The sequence below is a fragment of the Rhincodon typus genome, chromosome 7 (assembly GCF_021869965.1).
Source record: "Rhincodon typus isolate 14 chromosome 7, sRhiTyp1.1, whole genome shotgun sequence".
Taxonomy (NCBI): Eukaryota; Metazoa; Chordata; class Chondrichthyes; order Orectolobiformes; family Rhincodontidae; genus Rhincodon; species Rhincodon typus.
In genome coordinates this window covers 39,227,725-39,240,782 of record NC_063338.1, presented here as the reverse complement: position 1 = coordinate 39,240,782, position 13,058 = coordinate 39,227,725, and the positions used below count along the sequence as shown (strand labels likewise).

Genomic DNA, 13,058 nt, shown 5'->3' with positions numbered 1-13,058 from the left:
CCAACAATTTATAATTATAACTAAAAGCACAAAAAAACTTTTCCTGGATGGTGTGAAAACAAATTTCTTACAGTCCTTTTTGTATATATTTATTTGTCAGGACATCCCAAAGTACTTCTTAGTCAATAAACTGTTTAGAAAGTACAAAGATCACTTTTCAACAGCAAATCTGGCAATCAATTTGCATATATTAAGAGCCCAAAATAAAGAGCGATAGCCTGTAAGATAGTCTGATTTGTAATAATGTTAGTTGAGGAACAAATATTGGCCAAGACACTGGGAGAACATTCCTTTGTTCAAATCATGTCAAAGATCTTTTTGACTGATCCAAGAGGAGGGATGGGGCCTCAGAATAAAATCTCATCCAAAAGATGGTATCGTTAACAATGTCCTCATACCGTCATTCATGCACTATCATGTCAGTTTGGGTCAAGGGCTCAAATCTCTCAACTATAACTTCAACAGTCAACCCAAGGACACATGAACAAAGTTAATACCTAAAATAATTTCAACTGGAATACTTCACAAGAATAGAATGAGTTGAAAACTCAGCGCCCCTGCAAAGAAGGTCAAATATACATATTGAACATCCATCAGTGGACATAACGTCCAAAGCATAATTCAATTTCTGATTCCTGGGATAGTCTTGAGATCAGGCCAACCATTTGATCAGTTTCTAGTCACTGTACTGGCAATATGACTGCCCCTCTGTAAACAATGGCCTGGTCTCCAGCCTTTCACCTCCAGTCGAATATTCACCATTCTTAAAGGTCCTGCCTACCTGAAGCCTCTCTTGGCCCTGGCAGTTTTCAGAGGCCCAACTGATGCTTTATTTAAGGATATGCTTGAGGGCAATGACAAGTACACAACTGAACAATAGCCACAAAAACGGGGACGTGCAAAGCATGAATGATAAAACATTCACTGGTTTGCTGTAAACAAATGCAACAGGACACTTACCAACAATTAGGAAAAAATTGCAGTTTTCAGAATCATATGTCATGTCTTAAGATCATTTAAAAACTTTTTAACATACCACAAACGCACATGCTAAGACATGGAAGTGAGCATTGCAGACCATACTTTATGGAGGAATACCAAGACACAGTCCGAATATTTTATGTGGAATTGAAGGCATTGCTGGGCTTTGGTTATAAGTGGAAACTTCATTCGAGATTTTGAGGATGCAACTAGTCGTGAAGGTAAATCATGGATGTCATACACTTGGATTTCCAAATGGCATTCAATAAAGTCTCACGGAAGTTAAGCACCATTTATGAGCCAGGAAAAAATATGATCATGGATAAATGACTGTTTATGGGTAAAAACAAAATGGGGATGAACAGTGCATTTATACTGTTACACTGCATAAAGAGGGAAATTCCAAGTTGCCAGGCTGTAACTTGAGGAATGCTGCAGTGATCAGCACTGGGGTCTCAGCTACTACAATCTATATCCATCGTCCAGCTGAAGAAACAGACAGTAATGTATCTATGTTTGCTGATGACATTAAGCTAGCTGGATACCTGATTTCAGTGATCAGCTACACAGATGTAGACAGGTTGCTCAATGACTTGATACGATTGCAGTTAGGGTATAATGTGAAGAAATGAAGTTTCTTCCTTTGGTCCAACAAATAAAAAAGCAGATGTATTTTACAAGGCAAAATATTCATCAACCTTCACACACAGAGACTTGAGCATGCTTTTACAAGGAATGCATAAAGTGAGCATACAAGTACAGCAAGCAATTATGAAAGCAAATGGTAACTTTGCCTTCTTTACCTGAAGACAGATTACAGGAATTACAAAATCTTACTGGAATTATACAGCACTTTGCTGAGACACAGCATAGTTTCAATTGCCATGTCTAAGGTTTGACTGGAGGCAGTAAAGTGGAAGTTAACTAGGTTGACATGAGATGACATGAGGAATGACCTATTGGGCCTATTTTCTTTGAAATTTCAAAGAATGCGAGGAGATCTAATTGAAACATACAAGATACTGAATGGGCTTGACAAGCTTGCCACTGAGGTTGTAGCCACCAACTGCAGAAACTAAATCGAGGTGGAGTTTCAAGATAAGGGAATGATTGTTCAAGATTGGCATGAAGAAAAATATCTTGACACAAAGGCTTGTAAATCTTTGGAATTGTGGATGCTCAAGTGCTGACTACACTTCAGACTGGGAAAGACACATATTTGGTCTGTCACAGAATTAAGAAATCTGGGAAGCAGGCAGAAAAGTGGAGTTGCAGCTTAAGATCAGCCATGATTGTAATAAATGGCACAGCAGACCCTCAACATGGTCTTGTCCTATTCTTATCCCCTGCAGTATTGTGGAAAGACTGTCTGATTTACTCCACCAAACAAAAGGTGGGGAAATAAATTACAACATCCCAACTGCCAAACAAGTTCAGATAACCCAACACATCAGGAATTCAGTCTGGAATCTATTCTGAACACTTAAGAGATTTTTTTTTTCCCCAAATCAAATTCAAGACTAAATACACAAACATAAACAAGAATATTTGTAATCAACCAGATCTCATCATGATGGTTCTCATTCATCTTTTGGACACTAAGTTAGAATCATTTTAAAAAATTGAAAAGTGTATTAAAAGACATTCACTTACCACTAAATTCATTTCAATATTTCCTGAAATATGTATTTTTTTTTAAGTATGAATGAAATGAAATCAATAGTTTGTTCTACGACCCTGCTCTACATTAATAATTTCAAGCCGCAAGTCACAGCAAACGATGCCTACAATTCCATTCTAAAAACTTTACAAAGTCATTTCATCGAACTTAAATCAAATGATTGGATTAGCTCTAGAAAAGAAAAAGCTTAAAGGACAGATAAACCTACGGGAAAAAAAAGTCTCAGAATGACAGGCGTGATCATTTTAACTCGAATACATGTCAGAAACATATTTTATAAACACAAAGTTTACAGGAGAAATAAAAACGGTGGGCTCTTCGGAGTTAAGAGCAGCTACTTGAAACCGGAGTTTGAAATCTAAACTCAAGTTGGAAATCACCAATATTTTTTTCAGATACCAACACCAATCTGCGGTCAACGGCAGCGAATGAAGCCGAACTGCGCTCAGGCCCTCAGCCTAAGCCAGGCCCCTGACTATCAGCAGCACGGGGCTGGGGTCACACACAAACACACGCAGGTCCGCGTGGGCCCCGACCTCATCCTGCAGCGTGTCCATGGCATTTAACCGGCACATCATCCCCGCTGCCCGGCTTCCTGGTCACCAACAGCTCCAGGCATCGCGGCCTGCGACCGGACGCGATTGAAACCCGGTCGCAGTGGCAGTAACTCACCGTCTGGGCATTTTGGAGTGCAAGGCGGCTGCCCCCAACTCAGTGCGAGGCAGGGCACCGCGCTTCGGTCCGCTTCCGAACGACCAAACTTTATCGCCGCACAGACCTAACTTTCACTTTGCCATATGGTGCTGTGCTGTCCCACTGCAAGGAGACGGAGAGAGGCCGCGGCGCGCCGCCCACACACACACACACACACACACCGGGATGGCACAGTTACACAGCCAGCGCCTCCCCTGGTTGGAGGACTACAGCGCAGCTCTCCCAGCACGCACTCGCACCAGGAAGCAAGTTGTCCTACTGAGCTACTACAAGCATGCGTTTGTGGTGCTTTCCCTGGATGAGCTACGTGGGTAAACTCTCGTGGATCCAGGTTCAAATCCCGCTGTAGCACATGGTGGGATCTATCCAGTGTGCCTTACACATACCATCTTCCGTGGTAAAAGATACCCATATCCTGAGGAGTCAGCGCAAACATAGATAAGAAAACCGTCTGTGTCTATGACATTGTCTCAGTTTTAGACCAAATTTTCCACAACCACTGTCGTTTGAAAAGACAAAGGCAGCAAATATATGGAAAGGCCACCTGTAAGTTCCCTTTCCAGCCACTCATCAAACTGACTTGAAAGCATTTTATTTTGCCATTGGGTCGAAATCCTACAGCTTGACCTGCCCACATGGAATGCAGCTGAGCAACTAGGGTTGGGCTGTAAATGCTGGGTCAGCTGATGACATCCACAAATAAATCTTTTCAAAATGTCACTGAATAGCAGCAAGGTCTTACACAAAGAAGGAGGTACTTGTCCTCACAAACAAATTAGTGTAATTTGATCTTGTAAAATTTTTCTTTCTGTGAGCTTTATTATCTGAGAGACATACTTTAACATGTGCAAGCAAAGAAGCACATCATTTTCTGAAGAAGGGTCTAGGCCTGAAACGTCAGCCTTCCTGCTCCTCTGATGCTGCTTGGCCTGCTGTGTTCATCCAGCTCTACATCTTGGTATCTCACATCTGTTCAATGTTTTTCCCCCAATAAATTCAGATATTCTGGCTCCTTCTGCAAACCCCACCCCTTCCTCTGCCTATGCTTAATATCTAGGGAAATGGGGAGATTAATCTAAGCAGTCCATGTCATTGTGCTCTTTTTTGAGTGAATTGATCTCCTTTTACCGTTGGTTTGATGTCCTTAGACTTAGAATCCCTACAGTGTGGGGACAGACCCTTTGACCCAACAAGTCCACCCAGACCCATCCCCATAAAACCCACACATCCCTAAATACTGTGGGCAATTTAGCATGGCCAATCCACCGAGCCTGCACATCTTTAGATTGTGGGAGGAAATCAGAGCACCTGGAAGGGACCTGCACAGATATGGGGAGAACGTGCAAACTCCACACAGACAGTTGCCCGACGGTGGAATTAAACCTGGGACCCTGGCACTCTGAGGTCGTAGTGCTAACCACTGTGTCACCATGCTGCCCTCATTCAAGGTTCACGGCCATTAAGTACTGAGGTTAACAGTTTTTGTTATTTAGCAAGGATGAAACACTGAGACTTAATATGTCAGCTCAAATGCTTTGTTCTGAGAAAGCCTAACTCCTATTTAGTTGACTGCACAAGGGTTTGTTACAATTCAGGCCATTAATCACCAATTAGGTTACTCTACTGTGCTGAAAACGCAGATGAAAAATGGAGTACAACCTGATTGAGCTACATGCACCTTCTTCATACTAAAGAGGTAAAATTTTATTTTTACTTCCAGGTGGGAAACATTATATTGGGTTTACTGCTAGTTTTACTTATTCGGTACCTGATTTACCATTCACTTCCGTGGAAATGAGAAAACAGGTCAGGTGTAAAGGGGTGGCCAGTTCCTTATTGCCCATTAACACCTCTCAGGAAAAAGTGACAATGTCCTGCAACTTTTTCAAAAATCTTCATTTTTCCAAACTTGGACCGTCTTGTGCTATCTATGACTCTAAATCCAACCCTGTTAATTAGTTTATGTACAGTACATGCCTACTCAATGGGAAAAAGTATTATTTTTCTTACTATGTTCACAAACTAAAACACAATATATACATTCATTTAATATAAGGCATGAAGCTGTTCTCTTGAGCTCATTATTCATAAATTTTAGAGAGAAGTTAAAATCACAGAAGGAGACATGCCTGGTTCCAGCTCTCTGTAAGTGCAATACAGCTGTTCCTAATCCTCACAATCCTGACAATTTTTTCCTTCTTGAGGTGCACATGCAAATCCCTTTTGAAAGTCACATTTGAACTTGTGTCTTCAACCCTCTCAAGCAGTACAGTTCAGGTCATAACCACGCAGTTTTTTTAAAAAGGTGCTTTAGTTCTATAGTCAAATGTGGGTCAGATTTCCTTTCCTCCGTTTGTGAGCCAGATTAGTTTTTATGACAATCTGCTGTGGTTATTTGAGACTAATTTTCTATTTTGAAAACAGTCCAGATTAATTAAATTTAAATTTCACTGCGTGGGATTCAAACCTCTGAACAAATTATCACGATGGCGGCAGAGTAGCAGGGCTGCATGCAGGCTCTTGCCCAGGGCTCATCTGCTCCAAACTGCTTTCTTTTTATTTTCTTTTTACTGCTCTTTTTCTTTAAATTTTTTTCTTTTGCTTTTATTTTCTTTGGTGAGTTAGACGGCAGCATCGGCATGGCAGCCTCCTGGCGATTGGAGGCAGAGGCAGAGCCAGCAAGAATGTCCTCCCGGTGTTTGAGGCTGGCAGCAGTGGCAGCAAAGCTCCTCTAGCAATCGGGAGGTGGCAACAGAGGCAGCAGACCCTTCACGATGACATCTGCAGCTGAAGCCGGACACTTGGCGACTGCCTGGCCTGGCAGCGGAGCCAGGGACTCCTGGTTGCATGAGGCCTAAAATAGGGACTCCTGGCACTGGCGAGGTGGCAATGCAGCAGCAGCAGCATGGTATATCCACAGCATCCTTGAGGCAGCAGCGGAGCTGGGGACTCTGGTTGTGGGAATATATGGGGTCATTATGTGTAGGGATTCTGGTTTGCGATCAGTAATCTGCTGATTTTTAGGTGGTTCGAATCACTCCCAGATCCCTGGTTCTGACACTGGACTTAATTTAGGAATGTGAAGTGAAAAAGGCAGTAGACAGGTGTTTCAGGGCCAAGAATCTCTGCGTTTATTAAATGCAAAGGTGAGTAGATCACAAAAATTAAAAAGGCAAAAGTAATAAACAGGGAAATAAAACAAAAGTGAATAAAATACGAGTTATAAAGGCAAATTCAAAACAGTGAAACTGACACTATCAGTTATTAACTTAACACAGGCTAATTACAATTAGAAACTAAACAGTAGTTTGAAACACAGATACTTTAATCAAAATTCCTGACTTTGGGGTGCCCTGCACTGTCACCAACCCACCTTCCCCTCCCTGCTAGTTAGGTTGGATACTATGGGTCTCAAGGAAATAGGCTCACCACTGAGGATAAACACAATTTTGCAATACAGCTGGCCGTTCCCACTTGCTATAGCCGGTGCTTCACTGAAGACTTTGGACGGTGATCAATCTGGTTTGAGAACTTGGGTTTTCTTACTTTGTGGTGGTTTTATGAACAGGTTTTCACCTCAGGATGTGTCTGAGGCCTTGTTAGTCATGTCGGTGGTTTTCGGAGGTCGTTGGTCACCAGATCTGCTGGTCATGGTCGGCTGCCGATGGTTCCACTGGTACGGAACAGCCCTGTGTCGGTGGGTTTCAGGGAGATAGCCATACAGATAGTTCTCGGGGAGAGTAGCTGTCTGAGATCTCTCTTCTGTTGGTAGCTGCAGGGATGGCTCTCTCTCTCCATCTCTTCCTTCTCTTCCTGCTTCACTCACTTCTCTTGCCTTCACTTGCTTCTCTTTCCTTCGTTCATTTCTCTCTCCTTCACTGCTGTGCTAGGCTCGGGGTCTCCAGTTATACCCAACTGCAGGTCCCCCGTACCTCTGCCAAATCTGTCTAACTATTGTTCCTCCTCTCAGGGTTGAATGGGCTTCCAGAGCGCTGGAGGAGGTGTGAATAGTTTTTCGATTGAAATGAATGGCTTTGATGGGTTTGGAACATCCACCATTTCCCTTGGATGGGTATCCATTCAGTTTCGCATCGCGGCATGAACGTTTTTTTACATCCAAGGTGAAACAGGTTTGTATGTAGCACAATGGTGTGGAATGTTTAGTATTCTTGTGCCTGAGCACTGATTGGGAATTAAATGGTTTTATACCTCTGTAGGTTCCAAAGGGTCTGAAGTTTTTGAGGTTGCTTGTTTCCCGCAGACAGGCTGGCATTGTTTTTAGTTGAGGCATGAATGGGAGTCTACCTATAGTTTCTGTTAGCTAACCCCTGTTCCAGACATCTGCCTCTGGGCTTGTAAATTTCCCAGTCAGCCTTTTCCTGGTTCAGTTGCAGCCCATGGTTTCTGAAGTCAGAAAAGTTCGGAGAATTTAATTCAATGTAATTTCCACAATTTCTGCCATCAGAGGGTTTTAAGCCCAGGGTATTTCCATAAACGGATGGGGATTTTTGACCCATCTTACATATGGGACTTGGTGGCAGCGAGGTGGGTCCAGTGGCAAAGAGATGGCCCCTAAAGAATGGTGACTCCTGTGTTGGTGGGTCCAGCACAGGCAAGGTCTCTCTTTCAGTTATATCTTTTAACTTTTTATTCTTAAACTGTTCAAAATGGCACCAGATTGTGGTGACAGTTGAAACATTTCACTGTATTTTACTGTATGCTTCATTGTAAAATGCAAGTGACAATAATAAATCATTCATTAGCTTGGGATTGTACTGTATTAATCCAGTGTCACAACCATTCCGCTACCACTTCCTCTCTGCTACCTTTGGTGATTTTGCAATTCACCTGAAAAAGGTGTCTCCATTTTCTTCCCCCCCCCCCCCGACTAATCAGTAAAGTGTCCCTCTATTTTGTTCAGCCCACTTATGATTTCAAATACCTCTTTTGAATCTCCTCTCAACTTTCTAATTTCTGAAGCAAATAACCCCAGCTTCTTCAAACTCAAGTCCCTCATCCCTGGAACCATTCAATCTTTTCTGCACCCTCTCTAAAATGTCACATCATTTCTAGAACATGATGATCAAAATTGGCATAATGTTCTCGTTGAGGACAAACCATTGTTTACAAAGATTCACTATAATTACTGCCTTTGGTTTGAGTTCAATATCTCTGTTTATAAAGCCCAGGGACCCATATGCCTTGTTAACCACTTTCATAAGACTTGCCCTCTTCAGCAATTTTTGCGTATATACCCCGGGCTTCCACTGCTCCTGCAACTGATTTACAATTGTATATTTTCTTTTATATAGCCTATCCTCATTCTTGCTGTTGTAGTACACCCTTAAACTGGGCATTGCTATGTTTTCTACATATGTTACAAGAGAGAAAAGATGCAACATAACATAAACCATGATTCAGATGTAGACTTTTCTGAGGAAGCTACCAAATCAGACACATACAAGATCTCCAAAAGAGCAATACTGCAACTGGCATCTCAAGTCCTTCACAAACGAAACTATGTATGACTTAGTGTACCTTTCTCCTGTGTTTTACTCACACCCTTGTGCATTGATCAGTTCAAATAATCATCCAATGATCTCTTGAATGGATCGATTCAATTGCCTCCATCACACTTCCAGGCAATGCATTCCACACCGAAACCACCTGTAGTATGAAATAGATTTTCTCTCACATCAAATTTGATACTTTTGCAAATCACTGTAAACTTGTATCCTCTCCTTCTAAATCCTTTTATGTAGGAAAATGGTTTCTCCCTATGTGCACTATTCACACCTCTCATGACTTTGGAAATTTTTTATCAGGTCTCCTTTTTGCTTTCTTCCCTGCAAGGAGAGCTATTCCAACCTCGCCAATCTATCCTCAGAACTGAAGTTTCTCATCCCTGGAGCAATTTTTGTAAATCTTTCCACACACCTTTATTAGTTCTTTTTCTCACACTACTCAAACTCAGTGCAAGCCAGTACTAAGCGGTAAAGTGATGGAAGGTGTCATCCACAGCGCTAACAGCACCTGCTCAGCAATAACAAGCTCAGTGACACCCAGGTTGGGTTCCGCCAGGGCCACTCAGCTCCTGATCTCATTACTGCCTTGGTTCAAACATGGACAGAAATAGCAGAACTTTAGAGGTGAGGAGAGAGTGACAACCCTTGACATCAAGGCTGCAATTGACCAAGTGTGGCATGAGGAGCCCCTGCAAAACTGAAATCAGTGGGTATCACAGGGCAAACACTCCACTGATTGGAGTCATACTCAGCACATAGGAAGACGGTTGTGTTTGTTGGAGGTCAGTCATTTCAGCTTGAGGACATCTCTTCAGGAGTTCCTCAGGGCAGTGTCCTAGGCCCAACCATCTTCAGCTGCTTCATCAATGACCTTCTCCCCCATCATAAGGTCAGAAGTGGATGTTCACTAACGATTGCACAATGTCCAGCGCCATTTGAAAATTGTCATGGAGCTGCATTAATGCAGAGAACTCAAGGAGTCTTGACTATTGCAACACTGTCCTGATCTGCTATTATCCATTCTCCATAAACTTTGAAACATCGAAAATTCTGCCACTAAATGACAATCAACCATGATTCCCCTACTCACTGACTGCTGGCCTAGCAATGTTTCCATTTTATAATTCTCATTCCTGTTTTCAAATTGATTTGTGGTTTATCAATCCCTATCTTTGTAATCTATTCCAACCTTACAAACCTTGGAGATCACTGCAGTCCTCCAAATCTCTGATCTCTTGCATATCTCCTGTTTTGTTCAGTTCACCAGTTCGCCTTGTTTTCAGTTGCTTGAGATTCTGGGCTCTGGAACTCGACTAAGGTGTTGCTTAAAATCTAACTCTTTGACTAAGGCTTTTATTCACTGTACTTGTATCACTTGTGTAGCTTTGTATCAAACTTTGTTTGATAGTACTGCTGTGAAGTTTCTGAGGAAGTTTAATTGTGTTAACAGTGTTATATATGTGCAAGTCATTGTTATTTGTTAGATATTACATTTGACTCTCTGGGTTTCTGACAATGATTGCATGCAGCATTAAATCAAAAGCTACTGGAATCAAAATTTGATGTGTAGTTGTTTAAGAAAACATTGTGGGTATTTTGAGACATGAAGGGCTGATTTTAAGAAGGCTTAAAATTGGAAGTGCTAATTTTAAGAATGGGTGAAGAACTGGAAAGATTGTTGGGATTTACTGACGGAGTGCGTGGAAAATGATTTGCTCTTGAAGGTGGTGTACAAAGACCAGAGTCCGAGAAATTTAAGTTTGAATCTGGGGGGAATGGATCTGATTCATGGTGGATAATATCATGGAAAGAGAAATCTACTCCCTATCTAGTGCCTACTCACTCAATTGAGTTACCTCCCAACCTGCACCAAAAGTAATAGTTATACCACCCACTTTGACCTCAGAAAGTTTCAAGACAAGTGGAGGGCTCCCCATCATTTGGCTTCACAGCCATTACGAAGAGGGGATCCTGACTGACTGCCCTAAACAAGTTCTGGACTGGTATCAGAGCCTGCCCTTGATGCACTGTGCTGGGACCCATTGAACAAAGGCAATCCCCCTTCACTTGACTGAGGCCTGCTGACAACCAAGACAAACTTCCTGGCTTTGTGTCTGCACTAAATGCAATGGCAAGACAAGAATACTATTAGACAAAATAAATGCTGGCAAGACTCAGCAGATCTGGCAGCAACTGTGGAGAGAAAAACAGAGTTCACATTTTGAGTCCAGTGATATTTGTCAGAACTGAACGCAACTGAGAAGTAGTGGGATTCATGCTGATGATGGGGCTGGTGCAGGGGGAGGGAAGGTAGAATGTCAAATAGATGAAGATGGTGCCGAGAGAGAAAGAAAAAGCAGACAAAGGGATTGCTGATGATCATCCAGGAGAGGGATAAATGCTGAATGGGTGCTAACAATAGTGTGAATTGTTGAAAATATGTTGGTTGTGCTGGGAGCAACACCTACAGGATAGGTTCCAGGATGTGGGGGTGGGGAATGAACACGGAAGAAGATCTTCATGCTCTGAAATTGCAAAACTTGATAAAAACCGAAAGAACAGCGGATGCTGTAAATCAGGAACAAAAACAAGTTGCTGGAAAAGCTCAGCAGGTCTGGCAGCATCTGTGAGAAAAATCAGAGTTAACATTTGGGGCCCGGGCACCCTTCCTCAAAACTAAGAACGGGTATCTGGACCCGAAATGTTAACTCTGATTTTTCTTCACAAATGCTGCCAGACCTGCCGAGCTTTTCCAGCAACTTCTGTCTTTGTTGTAAAACTCAATGTTGAGTCCTGAGGGCTATGAGGTACCAGCAGAAGATGAGGTGTAATTCCTCCAGATTGCCTCAAGCCTTGCTGAGGCACTGTAACAGGCCTGTGCCAGAAAGGTTGGCATGAGACCACATGCTGGTATGTTGAATTGGCAGGCAATTGGAAGCTCACAGTCATTTTTCTGGGCAAAGCGGTCACCCAGTCACTCCAGTGTCGAGGAGCATTGTGAGCAGCAAATACAGTAGATTAGGCTGAATGAATTATTGGTAACAGTGCTTCACCTGGGAGATGTGTTTGGGGTCTTGGACTGTGATGAGGGAGGAGCTAAATGGATGGAGGAGGTAAAGAATATTCATGTAGGCCAGACTAGGTAAGGATGGCAGGACATTAGTGAACCAGATGGGTTTTTTTCCCTGACAATTGACAATGGATTGACAGTCATCATTAGACTCTTAATTCCAGATATTTATTGAATTCAAATTCCACCATCTACTATGGTGGGATTTGAACCTGGGTCTCTGGATTAACAGCCCAGTGATAATACCACTAGGCCATTGCCTCCCTGATTGGATGCAGCCTCCATGTGTAGAAGTGGTCTGAAAGTGAATCAGTGATGTGCCATGAGGGTCATTAGAGGCTGATACATGTCAGATGCCAATGTCTGTGGACATGGAAAGCACATAGCTGGCACCCATGGAGAATACCCTGTGATATTGGTGCCTGATTTCCAACAGAAAGGTCGCTCGGACCAAGCAACAAGTTGATAATCATTCTAGTTTATTTGTCGAGTTTTCCAAATGTCTAGTTTGTTTGGCAAGTTGATAAGTTGGGTTGCTGAATATTAATAAGGTGAGTTGTGCTGTTAATAAGGTGTTCAACTATCATTAATCCCCATTGATTGATATCTTGCTGTTGCTTAGCAAGAATCTTGCCACACCGCTTGTGAAAAGCATAAAATATGGTGCAAGATGTTTCTGACTTTGAGATGGGCCTCACTGCTCTTGTCACTCATTTCTTTCACACATTTTGCCATAGAAAGCACACCAATGCCTCTACTTCGTCAGAAGGCTGAGGAAATTCGACATGTCCGCAATGACTTTTACCAATTTTTATTGCTGCACCATAGAAAGCATCCTATCTGGATCATCACAGCCTGGTATGGCAACTGGTCTGCCCAAGATCGCAAGAAATTACACAGAGTTGTGAACGCTGCCCAGTCCATCACGAAAACCAGCCTTCCTTCTATTGACTCCATCTATATTTTCGACAGTCTTGGGAAGGCAGCCAATACAATCAAAGATCCCTCCCACCCTGGTTATACTCTCTTCCATCCTCTTCTTTCAGGCAGAAGATACAAAAGTTTGAAACGCATATCAACAGATTTA

At 42.4% G+C, this 13,058-nt stretch overlaps 1 protein-coding gene across 1 annotated transcript in view; it reads right to left on the bottom strand.

Annotated features, from left to right (window-relative positions):
* The window catches only part of cwc22 (CWC22 spliceosome associated protein homolog), an 83,543-nt gene extending 80,003 nt beyond the window's left edge, over positions 1-3,540 (bottom strand). Inside the window, exon 1 of the mRNA XM_048598772.1 lies at positions 3,335-3,540. Within this exon, the coding sequence (XP_048454729.1) occupies positions 3,335-3,345 (11 nt within the window). The 5' untranslated portion in view covers positions 3,346-3,540. The remainder of the gene's footprint in view (positions 1-3,334) is intronic.
* Positions 3,541-13,058: the final 9,518 nt, after the last annotated feature.